Source organism: Odontesthes bonariensis, chromosome 2, assembly GCF_027942865.1.
Source record: "Odontesthes bonariensis isolate fOdoBon6 chromosome 2, fOdoBon6.hap1, whole genome shotgun sequence".
Taxonomy (NCBI): domain Eukaryota; kingdom Metazoa; phylum Chordata; class Actinopteri; order Atheriniformes; family Atherinopsidae; genus Odontesthes; species Odontesthes bonariensis.
Genome location: NC_134507.1, coordinates 44,158,062 through 44,175,507, shown reverse-complemented (window position 1 = coordinate 44,175,507; position 17,446 = coordinate 44,158,062). Strand labels below are relative to the sequence as shown.

Below are 17,446 nucleotides of genomic sequence, written 5' to 3'. Positions count from 1 at the left end.
ATAAAAGCTTTCCTGCTTTGCTTTTCAATTTCAGGCCTGAAAGCACAGGCTCCAAACAGCAGCTCATGGGTACTTTTATTCTCTCCCTGTGAAGAACACAAACACAGCAGGAGATCCATCAGCGTCTCTCCACAGAACAGTGCCTTAAAGATCGCAGACTTTCATTAGGAATGTCACTATGTCCAATCCTCATAAGGTGCGTTGTCAAGCTAAATTACGCTTTTTATGTGGGTTTGAGGGGGGAAAATGCAATGAACAACGATTCTGAGGATGAATATGATATCTGGTGAAAACGTCGCCCCGCAGGCATTGCAGCAATGCTGCACAGAGCGTTTAGATGGACCACAGGAACAGAAAACAAAAAATTTATGATAAAATTTAAAATAACTAATGTCAAAATAGGACCAATCCCAATCAAAATAAGATTTTGACATGAGACCAAGACGACACCTAACAATTGATCAACAGTACCTCGTCATTGCGAGGCCTCAAACAGGATGTTCTCAGACAGATGAGGCCACTAAGCTTAGAGTGTCCCAGAGTGTCATCAGCTGGTTGCAACAGAGATACAGAGAGACTGGAGGAGTCACAGAAAGGCATACAAGTGGACGTCCTTTGGCCACATCCCACACTGATGAGCGCTTCATTGTGAACAGTGCCCTGTGGAACCGGATGATGAATGCCACTCAACTCCAGGCACATTTAAGGGAGGTGAGAGGCCCCCCGAGTGTCACATCAGACCATTTGAAACCGTTTACATCAGCATGGTCTGTGTGCTAGACGACCTGCAAGGGTACCTGAGCACACCACCAGGCACAGGTGTCATCGTCTTGCACGGGCCAGGGAGCGTTTACGCTGGACGAGGGACCAGTGGGACTCTCTGATGAAAGTAGATTAACATCGAGCAGCAATGATGGCCGCCAAAGATGTTGGAGATGTCAAGGAGAGCGCTGTGCATCAGCCACTGTTGTCACCAGACGAGCCTTTGGTGGTGGTGGTGTTACAGTGTGGGCAGGTGTGTCCAGTCAGTACAGGACTGCCCTACACTTTCTGAATGGTACGGTGACCAGCCCATACTACCTGAATAACATAATTAATACAGTCATTGTGCCCCTGCATGAACAAAACAGGCCTAATTTCATCTTCAGGGATGACAATGCTCCAGCTCATCGAGGTGGCATCATTAGAGAACAGCTGCTGGAGACGGGGGTACCTCAGATGGAGTGGCCTGCACTTTCTCCAGACCTGAATCCCATAGAAAAGCTATGGGGTCAGCTGAGTCGCTCTGTACCCCAGAACCTCGATGACCTCAGGGCCGCCCTTCAAGAAAACTGGGATGCCATGCCACAGCAGACAATAAATCGACTTGTGAACAGCATGAGACGTCCTTGTCAAGCTGTGATTGATGCTCAAAGGGCATGAAAATATATATGTATACGCTATAATAGTTGCTATGTATAATTGCTGATTGCCTGATTTCTTGAACTTTGTGTCGTTGAAACCAGTACCAGTTGACCTGAAAACTACAGCAGGGATTTATATTTAGCTGCTTTTTGCTGTTGACTGTAAAGATTCTGTTAAAGAAAACATTTTTTGGCAACATATCTAATAAGCACCAGACTTCTACTCACTTCGTTTTTAGACGAATGTAGGCTGTAGAGAGGTTGTTCCATGCTTCAGCGTTCTGAAAGGGTGTATGGGGGAAGAGGGAAGGCATAGGGAGGTCAGGAAGGGGAAGGAAACAGTAACCATGAGTTCAGGAGAATCAACAGATCCCACAGAGGAGCAGTAAAGACACAATGAAGTTTTCAGGTTTATACACAAATAATTAGAGTAGAAAACAGTGAAGGGATGCCACACTGCTGTGGAAAGTGATAGAACTTGATTTGGACTCCAAGGTCAGTACAGAAGAGTAGAGATTGGCCACTGTGTCGGCAATGATGGGGGTATGTGTGTGGGTGTTTCAGATAATGCAACCACTGAAATTATGTTCCGTTCTTGTATTACTCATGTGGAGGCATAATACACTTTATGTAGTCATACTGTGTTGAGTGGCCTCCATTTTGAAGATGAAAAAAATGTAAATTGTGTTTTAGGATGAAGACTTGGTTCAGGGTTAAATTAATGTTAAGTATAGCTTAAGGCTAGGGTAAGTAGTAGCTATGGTAAAAGATAGGACAGATCTCCATTAAATTAACATAAGGCAATATAAAGTTATATAAAGTATAACTATTTGTACATGTCTTTCTACATTTGAGTGAACAACCTGAAACATCATCAAAGTGGGAACTTTATTTGGAACTTTTAGTTCAGGTCAGGTTTTGGTTAGTGTTCAGGTCAGGAATTTAGTGAAGATGGTTAGGTTTGTAGTATTTACTCAGTGGTCTCCCGCTCGATAGCTGCCGTGGAGTTTGGTGTAGAGACCGGGGGTGCACAGTCAACTCGTGATCTGGCTGGTCATGCTGCGTGTATTAACCCTTTAGAAGTGACTCAGGAGGTTGTGGGAACACTTCATATAGTTTGCAATGTGCTGTGTGTTCGCATTTGGGTGCGGTGGACACAGGGTCCTTGTTTATGTATGTTATGTGTGTGTGTGTGTGGGGGTTAATAGAGCTGAGACGAGGCCATACAAAGTTACTAAAATTAATTTAAAATTTTTAAACAGGTGGTGTCATGGAGGCAGGGGGCTTAGGGTTAGGGCCCTGGTCCTGTGACCTTAGGTGTAGGGGAAGTGAAAGGGTAAGGTATAAAAGAGAAAATTCTGGTAGTTTAAATTTAGGGTAAATTGTGTTTTTCTGGAAAAATTATTAAAATAATTTTTTCAGGTCGTGGCATATGGGGGTGGGGTGGGGGGGGGGGGGGGGGGGACTTAGGGTTAGGGTCATGCTCCTGTGATCTTTGGGTTTAGGGCAAATGGGATGTGGAGGTATATAAAAGGAAGAAATGGTGTTTTGTACGGGATGAAATAATGTGTTCATACATTTTTTTAATGAAAATTATTAAAAATAATTTTGGTCATTGAGGTCAAATTGTTCAATTAGAGTCTTGTTATCTTGATTAGTGGGGCTGTGTGTCAGTGTAAAGGTCTGCACAGCTTCTAAATAATCTCTAGTATAATGACTCACTTGATCCACTTGAAAAAGTAATAATTACCTTGTCAGAGTTAATTATTTGAACTAAAATTACACTGAACGGTAATCAAAGAGTGAATCTGAAATACTAGAAAAGAGAGAGAGAGTATATGAGGACTATACTCTAATGTCATTCAGTGAGATAAAGGCAAAGTTTGATATAACGCAAGTATTTACAACTTAGAAGTTTTATTCTGGCACACAAACAATTCAGTGCAACAACCTCCATTCTCCATCTTAGAAACACATGTTACAAAAAACTGTTTGGGTAAAAGATTGGTATCCCGGTTTTATAACATGTTGGTTGAAAACCATAAGGAAAACTCTGATAGTAAGAGACAGCAATGGACCTACAAGAAGATATTACACTCAATGAATGGAGTGAAATATGTTTAAAAATACACACTCAAACCATCAACACTCGATTGAGAATGATACAATTTAATTGGATAATACGAACAGATATCTCTCCTGTACAATTAAATAAATTTGATCCTAATATATCTATCTTGATCTATGTTATAAGTGCAACAATCACCAGGGTACATTATATCCCTGTTTATGGAAATGTGAAGAGATTCAAACATTTTGGAGCTCAGTGTTAAAGTATATCTCTCATATCACAACTTCCCCTATACCTTTATGTCCTAAGGTATGTATTTTGGCATTTATCCAGATGACTGTTCTTTTTTCCTGTAAGGAAAGAAAAATGGTTGATTTTACTGCGGTTTAAAGCTATGGTTGGTAATCCTGTTCAGAAACACATTTTGTAATACTGGGTGAAATGGTCCGTCTATCCTGAGAGAAATCTATACCAGATGTATTTAGAAAAAGGGACGAAAATAATCAGACCTCTGTGGCAGCTGCAGGACTGAGAAAAGGACTGGAGCACCTACAAAAAACCAATCAGATGCCTCTGCTTTCTGCCTACGCCCCCCTCTGTCGGCTCCCTGCTCCGTGTGCGCACGCGGTTCTACCGGCTTTGGATGAAGCACTGACGGAATGGGGAGGGGGGGGTGGAGCTTAGAGGAGGGGCCACTTTCGAATCTTGCTAGCTCTCTTGCTAGCTCTCTAGGATTACCTACCATAGCTTTAATGTTTCTTTTTTAATCATTTAATTATTTTCTTTACTGCCATATGTTTTGGATGTTTAAATTGTTGGATGTTGTTATATTAACATGAAAAACCAATAAATATATGTTTAAAAAGAAAAAAGAAAAGAGAGAGCTTGGTACGAGAACAGTGGCCCAAAATGACATTCTTTAACCAATGATGTAAGTGAGAAATTATGAAAATGGGAAAAAAAATTTAAAACTTGTGAAAAATGGAAAAGTAGTATCCAAGTAAAGTCAAAATGTTTTAAAAGTGTATATGTTTACTAATATTCTTTGTCTAAGAAGATGGTAGCTAAGTGTTAAAAGGTATAAAAAAATTTCAGGTACCAAAGTGATGCCCAAGTTTAATCTGTGTATGTCAGTTACGACCAGTACAGTTTGCCAGTTCTTATATAGTAACTATGTAGTTATGAAACATTATGGAAAGTGGGAAAGTGATGTCCCAGTAATGTCTGAATGTTATAAAAGTGTATGAGCCTAATAAGTGTTCTTATCTGAAATAAATGGTAGCTAAGTAAGGGGCTGGAGAATACACTATTTAAATGAGTGCCCTTACAAAGATGCACAGTTGTGTGTGTCAGTGGAAGCTCTTACATCTGGCTCCAGTCCCACACACCTCTGGAAAGCCTTAGCAGCACCCTCAAAGCCCTCCAGGGCAAAGTAGGCACATCCCAGAGAAAACCACACACCAAGCTGAACGCACACACACATGCAGACACATGGGAAAAACTCATGGGAATCCACACATTACCTCAAAAACACATGTTTCAAATAAGATTCCAAAAGCTGGACTGTGTCCTATTGATACATTATTTTCAATGAATTGCTAATATATTGCCTACATAATGTAATAGAAATTGTTAAAGTTGACATGAAACAATGTGGAATCTGATGACAGGTAAGCATACAGTTCAATGAAGAGTGTCCTGAAAATAAGGCCTACCAAAAACAATAATAGTTCACTAAATAATATCAACTTGAAATAACCTGACAGCAAACTAACTGTTGAAGGGCAGAACAGTACAGTGTACCTGCATGGTGTTGATTTTGAGGGACTGCTCAAAGCAGTCGACACACGGCTGGAACTCCTTGTTGCGGAGGTGCAGCAGAGCCTTGGAGCGCATGGCTCTGGCACTGCGTCGGCCCGAAAGTTCCCACGCTTGGTCATAATACTGAGGGTCCCTCAAGATGTCTCCCAGTAAACAGTACAAACTGGGCGTCTCCTTCTTCTCCAGCTCCCTGCGCACAATCTCCTCAGCCTGAGCAAACACACAGCAGAGGGGGGGGGCACAATCACTTTGAGCAAGGACTGACAGTAGGGGAGAAGTCTGCAGATAGCAATGTAAAAAAAAAAAACTAACACTCTTAGATGTTTGGTGGCACTGTTTAAAGCGTGTGACAAAGTGAAACAGCAAAGAAAATACGTGGGCCATAAAGAATGTGGCGAGGGAAAGAAAGCGGAAGAACACAAGGTGGGGTCTGGAAACAGAAAGAAAGAGATGAGCACAGACTCATGTTACAAGTAGAGCAACTATCAAGTCACTTGAGAACATCTGCACTTGTTGTACTTCAACATGCAACGACTTGCTTTGAACTGCGACATGGTCTGTTGTGCGTGTGGAATATTAAACAGACTGTTTCTATTTCCACTTGCAAGAATCTTGATTTAGATACTGAAGAGTGTCAGTCTCACTTAGAGCCTCTGTGGCTGAAAGAACGAGATCGCGAATACAAGCGGCCGAAAAGACTTTCCTCCGCAGGGAGTCTGGGCTCTCCCTTAGAGATAGGGTGAGAAGCTCGGTCATCCGGGAGGGGCTCAGAGTAGGACCGCTGCTCCTCCGCATCCAGAGGAGTCAGATGAGGTCAGGGACGTCTGGGTTTCTCTGCTTAAGCTGCTGCCCGAGACCCGATCCCCGGATGGATGGATGGATGGTCTCTAAAATTCTAATCTTGACGTAAACATGGAAAACAATCACACTCGATGTGTTAGCTCTTAAAGTTTACAAAGCCCAACTTCCTGCGTTGCCTGCACCTGCTAGCAGGAAGTCAGTGTGTATATAGAATGTTGTTTCCACATCTCCTTGGGCATGAGGTCTGATGTGAATTTTACCATCCTCACCAGTCCACAAGGAGATCACCAGTTCCCTGTGCAACCAGGGAAACATTATGGAAACATTATGACTGTGCCGACAACATACGCACCCGGCTCAATCTACATTCAGGAAACAAAAGGAAAGAACAACACAGACTGTCTTTGATCAAAGACTTTGAAGGAGAATCCATACCTCCACCAGGTACTGAAGCTGACTTGAAAGGCACAATGTGTATGCACAGTAGCGTGTGCTCCACATCTGCAGAGTCCATGAAGCAAACCTTAATGTGGCTGCTGGGCCATGTTAACTTTCTCCACATCCAACAGACTGACGCAGAAAGTTTGTTCGGGTCAGACTGAAAAATAAACAGAGAAATGATTCACCTGGAACAGATCAGCTGCTGACCGGAGCAACGAAATGTTTGCTGCAAAGTGACAGAAGAACCTGTTGATGTCAGACTTGGAACATGTTCACGTTTGAGTGAATGAGAGAAATCCAAGCTGTGAAACCAGACTGGCTGGGTTTGAACTATAAACTACAAATAAAACAACAGAAGTGAAAAGCTATCCTCATCCTCCACCTGCCTGCATGAGTGAAAATGGAAAAAGGATCAACAGACAGGTTCTCCAGGATGAAAATCCCTAATGGAACCGCCAAGCAGCCAGTTTCTGTGTTTACTTTTTATCCAGCTGAAAACAAATGTTAAAAATATTCAGGGAAAAACACATTTTTCCACAGAAGCTGGGAGCTTGTGCTTTCTGCCCCAACATGCACTGCCTTATTGCATCAAGATAGTTTGGGAAACATGCCAGCTTGGACTTAACCAAAATAATATTTTATGATATTAAAACATTTTTTAAGCTTTTCATCTTCACATAAATACAGCAAATGTGCAGTTATTCATGTCACCCCTCCAGGGCAACTGGAAGCAGGCAGTGATCTGCACAGATGCCCCACAACATTAAAGCCCCTGACAGTTGCAGTGGAGAAGAACCGATGTTACGAGTTAGGTGTCCCTCTGTTCCTCTGCTGCCTGGAGTGCTTTCAGCAAGTGTGAGGATAACCTTTCCTCAGAAGAGAGAGAAGTCATGAGATATGTTCCACAGAACAGCCTTAAAGGTTATTTATGAGCACCAGAGAATCACTGTGTGCTCCAACGTCCCTGCGAGTCAGACAGGAAGAGAGCGCTGAGTGCACAGCAGAGGAGAGAAGCAGCCCAACAGACCAACAGCTCCAGACAAATTCATTACCTTGTTGCTTTGGACCCCAGTGAGAACAAAACATGGACTGTTGGCTGAAACTCCTACAGCACACGGTTCAAGAGAAGAGGGGAGGAGGAGACTTTTACTAGCCAAAAGCAACCAGAGTCTGCAGACTGGAAACAAAGCAGGCTCACCAGAGTTGGACCTGATCAAAGAAACCTGGTCCCACTGAAGAAACTGGACATACAGTCAGGTCATATCATGTCTTATCTGTTATTTCTAATAGACACTTTGTATGACGACAGAGTGCACATGTGAATGTCTGTAAAAATAAAAGAAATCTGTCTGTACAGTGGCATTACCAACTGTCCATGATAGAAAATTTGTCTGGATGGTTATTTCCCAAATGATGGTTTTGTGAGACAACTATCGAAATATATCTGGATATCAAACATTTAACCTCGTCAGCTTTGAGTGTGATCAATGAAGTCCCAAGACTCCAGCTGCTCGGATGCATTGGAATCCTCCACATAAAATACTGTGTTGTGTGTTAAAACAAAGTCAGGTGCCTGGTGATGTGGCCTGCCATCTGTGCTAGAGGAAGAAATAAATAAATACAAATAAAATCCCTGCCTCCTTCCAGATTCAGACCAGCAGCAGCAGCAGGGAAACAGTTCTGTGTTCTATCAAACAGCTGATAGAGATCCCAATGATGAGAGTCCTCTGTGAGAGGGAAGAGTTCTGCGTTGCTCTGAGGAATCCCTGTGGGGCTCCACTGGACCAGATAGACTAATAATGCTTACAAAAACAGTGTGTGTGTGTGTGTGTGTGTGTGTGTGTGTGTGTGTGAGGGTGGAGTGTTTCCCGCGGGGGGGGGTACTTGGAATGGGACGGGGGCTGTTAGAGCAATAACGAAGCTGTTTAAGAGCTGTAACACTTTTTTATTTACATTAACAACCAGTAGGTGTCGCAATTCAATGTTATCAATGCTGTCTTTTAATGTCTGAGCCTGGCAAAGCATTATTACTTCGGTTTAAAAACGTTGGCAAGGCGGCAGTGCGAGTTTGCTAAGGCGGCCGCCTTAACTATAATGCGCTGCGGGAAACACTGGGGTGTGTGTGATTCCACAGGTCTACACACCAGGGTGAGATAAAGGGTGTTGTAGAGGGGTGATGTAACACTGCAGCTGCTTCATCCACATCAAACAGCAGATTAACTATAACTGAGTTATACGCCTAGCATGTGTGTGTCAGTGTGTGTGTGTGTGTGTGCGTGCGTGCTGAAAGCAGCACAGCTGCTTTGAAAAATGGCCTTGTCTGGACAAAGAAGTGCTGGGTATTAAATGGTCCCTCAGCTGGAACACTGAGAAAGCAGTGAGACAGTGAGAGCTCCCAGAGGGCAGAGATGCGTGTGTGTGTGTGTGTGTGTGTGTGTGTGTGTGTGAGTGCGTGTGTGTGTGTGTGTTGGGCTGGGCTGGTTGTGTGTGTGTGTGTGTGTGTGTGTGTGTGCGTGCGTGTGTGTGTGTGTGTGTGCGTGCGTGTGTGTGTGTGAGTGAGTGTGTGTGTGTGTGTGTGTTGGGCTGGTTGTGTGTGTGCGTGTGTGTGTGTGTGTGTGTTGGGCTGGTTGTGTGTGTGTGTGTGTGTTGGGCTGGTTGTGTGTGTGTGTGTGTTGGGTAAAATCTCATCTTGGCTCAGGCAGGCAGACACACTCTTTCTTATCTCACCACTGATATGAGCACACAGTTATCAGGTGTAACCGGTGATGCAGCAGGAAGAATGAGCTCAGCAATTCACCACGTTTTGTATAATAATGTGGAGTCGTGTCAAACTATGTGAGGTCGAGTTGGATTTCCTTTAAAAAACAAAAACAAGCTACTGAAGGACCTGCAGTATTTCTGTGTGTTGGGTCAGCATTGCATCCACCAGCGAGCGAGACAAAAACTAATGCTGAAACAAAGAAAATCATGTGTTTTACACTACAAACAGAAATAAGAGACAGTGTTACTGTCAAACATAAATCAGTAAGACATTCAGAATTTAGATCAACTCAGAAAACTGTTCCGTTTAGCCAACATGTGGTGAACACAGCATAAAATGTCCTCACTCTTTACTTTTACTGACATGCATCATGTCATGAAGCTGAAACACTTAAAATGTTGTGTATTAGTGTTTATGGAGGGTTCTATAAACTAACGGGATGCATTTCTCACATGTTTTACATGTTGGACAAAAGAATGGAAATCTCAAGTTAAATGGCCAATTCATGATCCATCATTAGGTGGGTCCTCCATTGATAGCGGTAATGGCTGCAATATGTCAGGGAACAGTCATCCAAGTTTTGGACGTTGCTATGGACATTTGAATCCATTTCTCGAGCAGAACCTGTTCCAGCTCTTTAAGCGATTATATCATCATGTCGCCACAACGATTCATATTAACATGCCAAGTGGTGATGGAAAACAAAGCATGCTTTAGTTTGTTGAAGCATCAGGGTTAGATTCAGATTCAGTTGGACAACAGTAACAGCATAAAACAACAGAAATATGGGACATTTCTTATCCTGAGGGCTATGTATATATTTTTATAGTTACTTTTTTTTAATCATGTAGTTCCGTCACAAAAGTTTCTAGAAAGTTAACAAGCATGCTGCATTGTGTTAAACAAATGGAAGTCAGCTAATGATCCTCAGTAAAACCATGCAGGAGAACAGCGGCGTTATTCATTCATTTAATAATCAAAGCATGGAATCTGTTGGATCCCTCTGATCAGCTGACAAATGGGTCTGTTAAATGGGAAATGAACTGTACCGATACAGCGCTTTTATAGTCCAGCTGACCACTCAGTGCCTTCACACTCCATGCCACAGTCACCCATTCACTCACACACTCATACAGCATGTCGTGCAGTCTATGTAGCTGTGCAGGCTACACAGGGCTTCCCTCTAGATATTTACACACATTCCTACATGGATGAACGCATCAGTAGGAAACATGGCGGTCAGTGTCTCACCCAAGGACGCTTGGACATGTGGCCCTTCTGATTGGCAGGTGACCGCTCTTCCTCCTGAGCTACAGCTGCATAAAGCCGGAGTTACAGCTGACGCGTCTGTCACGGCGGTGGCGGCCCGTGACGTCAAAATGACGTATCAGGCATGGCGCTTGCCTTGAAAAGACAGCGCAGCGCGTTGTCGTGCACCAGTCGATTTTTGTAACTTGGCTGCGCCGAGAACGACGAACCGGATGGACCGATGTGAGACCGGCTCAGTCAGGAGGTGCGTTTGTACAGCAGCTGTACGAAACTGCAGGGAAACAGCACAGGGAGCACGTAAACTCCCAAAACAGGTGGACAGAGATTGGCAGAACTTTGGGGAAAGAGAGAGAGTTCTGTAAGAATGTGTGGAAGAAGCTACGGGACAGATACGTGAAGGCAAAGAAGAGGGCAGAGACTCCAAGTGGTGATGCCGGGGGCTTCAGACCTTCACCTCTATTAACTGAATTAAAAAATAAAATGATCCAGATACTGCAGCAGCATCATTGATGACAGTATTCCTGCTCTTGACAGTGGCATTGTTTTCTTCTCCACTTTCGTGGTTGTAGAGATATATATTACAATGTCACCAGGAGACCGAGGCTCTGTACAGGCTCTTGGTAAATGCATTGAGGAGATTAATGACTGGATGTGCCACAACTTTCTCCAGCTAAACAAAAACAAAACTGAGGTAATTGTCTTTGGAGCCAAAGAGAAACGATTACAGGTCACCACAGAACTTCTATCTATACACCTAGAAACTACCAACCAGGCCAGAAATCTGGGTGTAGTGATGGACTCAGACCTACATCTGGAAAAACAAATTAGGGCAGTAACAAAGTCAGCCTACTATCACCTTAAGAATATATCAAGGTTAAAGGATCTGATGTGTCAGCAGGACCTGGAAAAACTAGTCCATGCATTCATCTTCAGTAGGCTTGACTACTGTAACAGCATCTTTACAGGTCTACCTAAAAAGTCAGTTAGACACCTGCAGCTCATTCAGAACTCTGCTGCTCGAGTCCTCACTGAGACCAAAGAAGTGGACCACATCAGTCCAGCTCTGAGGTCTTTACACTGGCTGCCTGTCCATCAGAGGATAGACTTTAAAGTTCTGATGCTGGTCTATAAAGCTCTGAATGGTCCAGGACCAGAATACATCAGAGACCTCCTGACCCAGTATGAACCTTCCAGACCCCTCAGGTCATCTGGATCCGGTCTTCTATCAGTTCCCAGAGTCAGAACCAGACATGGAGAAGCTGTGTTCAGCTTCAATACAGCTTGATTCGTCATCAACACCGCTCGCGCTAGCAGACGCGGCCACCATGCTAGAGGCTTAAGTGTTAAAGGTTCCATGGTATGCTCTTCCACACTCACAGGTCACAATGAGTGAAAAGCAAGGTTTCCTTTTCTGGTCAGATTCTCAGCAGTGCGTGCCCATGGGAGCCAGAGCATGCATGTTCTCCACCCCGCGCCTTTCAGAAGCAGAGCTCATTGAGCTGCAAGGAATCCGCTCATCATCATCACTCAGCACAACAATATGTGAACGTGCCACCAGATAAATGCAAAGCTTTTTTTAATCAGTGGATTTCTGTAAATTAGTCTGGAAGACGGCAAAAAAAATCAGCCAAATACTACCAATATTAAAATCTACAACTCATAAAATGTTCTGATGCAGAAACTCAACCCCTGATGCACAGAAGCTCTTTACGGAAATAGATGAAAACAATCAGGAAGTCCTGCTGGGATCAAACGTAGTGATGGATACTGAAAAGATTAGACTGGTTTAGTCAATGGTTTAGTTGCTGTGTGCTTGCAGGTAACTTCTGTGTATTTATCATGAGATATCCGCATCGCCCTGTTGAGGGCCTCAATGCTACGGAGCCCCTAAAGGGATATGGAGGGATTTTTTTTTTTGGGAGATCTCGCAAAAATTTTTTTCCCACGTCAGTGAACCGGAAGTAAAACAGACAGCGATTTCAGATGTCTCTCACTTATGTCAAAGCCATGTCTACGTGCAAGAACGGATTTGATGTCTTTATATGTTAGGCCAATTCTAAAATAGAAATCAATAAACTTCTCCCACGGATGATGGGTAGGCTCCTCCATCGCTGTGTCTGTTTTACTTCCGGTTCACTGACGTGGGAAAAAAACTTTTTGCGAGATCTCGCAAAAAAAATCCCTCCGTACAATGCAGCCCAACATACACAAAGTCCTCTGAAGTCTCTCGAGTCCTAACATTTTGTCACACTACATTTGGATGGAACATAACTACTGTACCCACCACAGTAAAGGGCTGAGGCCTGCACATGGAAGCTTGTTTGCATTTGTGTGCGTGTACCTTTCCATGTTGGCCGAGTCTCTCGTAGCAGATAACTACGTCCTCCCAGAGCTCCAGCTTTTCGTAAAGGATCAGAGCTGAACTGACACAGCCGAGGTCTATCAGCAAGCTGGACAGCTGTTTCTGTAGAGGAGGAGAAAAGCAGAGGAAGAGGCTGAAACATGGCCCGGCTGGCAGCATGCTAACAGGTTCACATGTTCTCATTCACCAAGCAGCGTCTGTGAGGAATGAAATCAGCTGGAAAATGATGAGAGATAGACTGCAGATGTATTGTTATTGGACTGAAATGTTCAAACCCAACTGTATGTAAAGCATAAAGATGGCCCAACCCGAAAGAAATAACAATTATTTCCCCATAAAAACAGAGTATACATGCACACGCACAAGCAGGAACAGAAAGCTCCCCCCACCAGGAAAAAGCCTTCAGTTGCTCAGCTACACACACTCCTCAGTTCTCCTGTGAGGAGAAAATGCATGGCAGCGCCCACTTTGTAGTCCCCAAGCAGCCATACTGACTCTTCAATTCCAGCTTTATTGCTGATATCAGTTATTACAGTTATTACATGCCACCTGGGTGATGGCTCCTCCCTCTCTGCAACACTCTTTAATCTCCTGGACCAGCCTCAAGCTTTCAATGCTTTTTCTATTTACTGCTCCATCCTTTCTTCTCTCCTCTCTATTCAGGCCAGTGTAACATTCATCTTCATAGATCTCCTGACACTTTGTGTTTCAGCAAATGTGCCACAAGATGTCATTAGTGCAGTTTCCTACAGTCTGAGGCCCTTAGGCTGTATGTCCCAGTTTCCCCGGCTGCTTCACTGTAGGGGTGGGCGGTATGCACGGTATCATACCTTATGCGGTATTTTTCACCAACGGTAGAGATTTTTTTGCCATACCTTATACCGCAATAGCTCATGAGTCCTGTAGATGGCAGTAATGCAAAGTTTTGAACATCCGCTTGGATATGCCGGGCGACAGTAATCGCAAGACAAGGTAACACGAGTAATTTGTTTTACCACCTGCGGGCTAACCATGCTCCGGAATATGAAATGAGTCAAAGCCGGTGTTCTGTCGATTTGTCCTACTTGTCGAGAATTGCTACTATGCGGTTTTGCGCATGCGCCGAGCCGATTTTCTAAGTTTCGTTTTCACGCCCATAATGTTTTGCTACCCTGCGTCTTGGTGTGTAACGGTAACATCCTCAAAATCCGGATTATTTTCTCTTTTGGAAGACATGCAAAGTAATAAAAAACTTATCGTATTAACAAGCAGTTAGCTTAACATGCACAAATGGGGTGTCTGAAACATGACGCATATTTGAGCATGTTGAATAAGTGGAAGGCGCCTATGAAAGTTACGTTATCCAAGAGGCAGCGGCTTTTCTCTCAGAGTTTATTCGAGGAAATGTACCTTTTCTTATTTTTTAAATATAAATGTAACGTATATATTTTTCATATTTCCTGTGTTTTCTGTTTTGTACAATACATTTCATTTAATATTGCTGCAAACATCCTGATTGAAAGTGTTTATTTGGTGCTATGGTAACCACTGAGAAACTGTTCTGTTACCATAGAAAAGTACCATACCGCAATATATACCGTATACCGTCAGTGGCTCAAATTTTACCGGGGTATACATTTTAGGCCATACCGCCCAGCCCTGCTTCACCGTTTTTGGCTTCTGGAAAGGCATTTCTATGGACTATAGTGAAAACTGAAAGGGAACTTTGTCTAACCAAAAGCAAGACGGCGACCAAATAGTGACTGTCCTATCAGACCCGAGTAACAGCAGATCTATAAAGCTCTATTATTAAACACGTTCTGGACCAACATATTTAATTTCTACAGCAAAATGTTTCAAAAAGTTATCATCCCAAACCCCATGTGTGCTTTGGATGCACCCCTGAAATCCGTGGCCTAAAGGCAAAGCAGGGGTAGTCATAGCATTTACTTCCCTGATTGCAAGACGGCTCATTCTTCTCTCCTGGAAGAAAGCCACTCCTCCCACCTTTCCAAAATGGATAAAAGATATAATGTACTTTCTTACACTTGAGACAATCAGATATACCCTTAAAGGCTCCTTGCAAAAAATTTGAGAGGATTTGGACCCCCTTTCTAGAATATTACAAAAGCTTACAAACTCCATTAAATGAGGATTAAGACACCAATACAGAAGTGAGAACGGAACCCCCCCCCCCTTCCCTCCAAACTATTATTATTATTTACTTATTCATTTATTTATTTTATTTTTTAATTACTCTTACTTTACTCTATTTTACCCTTATTATCATTATTATTACTACTATTGTTATTATTGTTATTACACATTTATTTATTTTAAATATATACTGTATATGTATATTTCTTAAGATATCTGAATGTACTTGTCTATTACTTATTTTATTTCATTATTATTATTGCTGTCTGTGTGTCTGTTCGATAATTCATTGTGAAAAATCAATAAAAATTGTTGAAACTATAAAGCTCTATTAGGCACCAATGCGTGTGTGCAGTTACAAAGTACATTTTCTTTTGGTCCATTCAAATAAAAGACACAGAAAGTTCAAATGTCTTTTCCCAGAGAGTGTGTGTGATACCTGGACGGCCCATCTGGTCGGCACCTGGCAGCAGTAGAAGACTTTGAGGCGCTCGGTAACTGGACAGCTCTTGTCTTCAAAGTGGTCTACGATCGCCTGGAAAAGGAAAAGCAGAGGGGGGGGGGTCGAGACTGGAACCAGCAATCACAACAATGCACCTTACCACTGGACCACTCAGCACCCCGATGATGGAGCTTTTCACAGACAATTCAACCTGAAACTCTGAACACGTGACCTGCTCGTAGTATAACACGTAAGCTGTTTGTAGTACAACTCGCTGCCCGATAAATTCCATGAGAAGCTTACAAAATGTAATATACTGAGATCAAAAATGTAGAAAAGACTCGACTGAGGATACCAAGCACAGATATATGTCCATGCACCCACAGATCAGTTCAGCTGCTGGGAATCTACCTACAAAAAACACTCGACTGCATATAAAATCCTTTTTTCTATTCTTATTGCACATGAGAAGCAAAATAACAAAATACTAAATGGTATCCATATTCATCTTGATGATAAAACAGTTCACTAAGGATTTGGATGTTTAACCTACACAACACACATAGACCAGAGATAACTTCTGAAAAAAAAAAACATCTATCAAATCGAAATGTAAGCTCTGGTTATCTGCTTTTTCTGTTTTAGATGAGAGCACAAACTCTAAGAATTGGTTAATTGTTCAATTTTTCAAACAAACTTTTTTCTTTTACTCTAATAAAACACTTGAATGAAACAATTAAAAAAGGAATTCAACGAGCTGAAGTTAAGATGAAGTTTTCAAGAAGCCCTGAGGTCTGAGTATCTTTCCCTGTATACTCCCAGAGCTTTGATAAGTAGCTTCTCACCTGGGTTTGCATCATAGCTCTCTCAACACAGCGGGATCTTCCTTTTTCCAGTTTGGTCCTGAGGCATAACGCTGTGACCTCCACAGCCCAGAACTTGCGCTGAGACAAAATGCACTGCAGAAAGACACGAGAAGCACAAAGGGTGAGATTCAACTCGTGCCTGAGATGAACCACTTACACTCTGGGATTATCAGGTGATTTGACATATGTCACCAACAAGAAATAGTCTGAGAGGCATCAAGGTCAAAACTTTCATTTGAACATACTCATGAATTCTCAAAAGCTACTATTAAAGCAGCAGCTGAGCAAGAAAAAAAAAGACGGGTACAAATGTATGGTTGTTCCATGGACACATCATCCTGGATTCAAACTCATCTACAGAAAACAGTCATGTTACACCAAAGTTCATTTCTTATTTTGGTTGAAATTTGCTGATTTTTGTAGATGTTTAATGCTAAGCCCCTCTGCACAAAGTGTTGAGCTTTAGAGATAAAAAAAAAAAAAATCAATGGCAATAAAAAAATGGGAAAGAGAGGTGAGTAGAATGAATTGGAAAATAAAATTTTAAACGTGTGTTCTGTAGAACAAGTTAGTTATACAACGATGACTTTCTGCACCCAGCACATTGATGATAATAGAAAAATACACCATGAATCTGATGCATGGCTGTAGGTGACATGAACAAACACTTATGATGTTTATGGATGATTAGCAAGTCTTGCTGGAGTCATCAGTAAACTGTCTTAAGTATCCAGAACTCTGCCAACATCAATCACTGAGCAGTTGTCACACCACCAGTAACACAAATGAGAAAAGAGTCCTTCTGAGATGCAACGAGAAGTTTTTTGTTGTGATTATAATAACAATATTAAACATTACTTTTGTATTTAACTGAGGTCTGTGGATTGTGAAACCCTACAATACTGACATTTTGGCGGTGGTCCGTGAAAGGGCCGGTGCTGCTGCAGGTTTCTGTTCCAACCCTGCAGCAGCACAGCTGACTCGTTTCATTCAATCATCTGAACTGTCTGAACTGAAGGTCTTAACCAGTTCAGTTGATTAGTGAGAGTCTTTTTGGTCTGGATCAAAGAGGG

The 17,446-nt window shown here is 42.5% G+C and overlaps 1 protein-coding gene across 1 annotated transcript in view; it reads right to left on the bottom strand.

Annotated features, from left to right (window-relative positions):
• ttc27 (tetratricopeptide repeat domain 27) overlaps positions 1-17,446 on the bottom strand; it is a 111,210-nt gene that overhangs the window by 25,197 nt on the left and 68,567 nt on the right. The window contains exons 10-15 of the mRNA XM_075482108.1: positions 16,353-16,466; positions 15,505-15,600; positions 12,909-13,031; positions 5,278-5,505; positions 4,841-4,939; positions 1,632-1,684 (exon numbers count right to left, since the gene is read on the bottom strand). Of these exons, the coding sequence (XP_075338223.1) occupies positions 1,632-1,684; positions 4,841-4,939; positions 5,278-5,505; positions 12,909-13,031; positions 15,505-15,600; positions 16,353-16,466 (713 nt within the window). The remainder of the gene's footprint in view (positions 1-1,631; positions 1,685-4,840; positions 4,940-5,277; positions 5,506-12,908; positions 13,032-15,504; positions 15,601-16,352; positions 16,467-17,446) is intronic.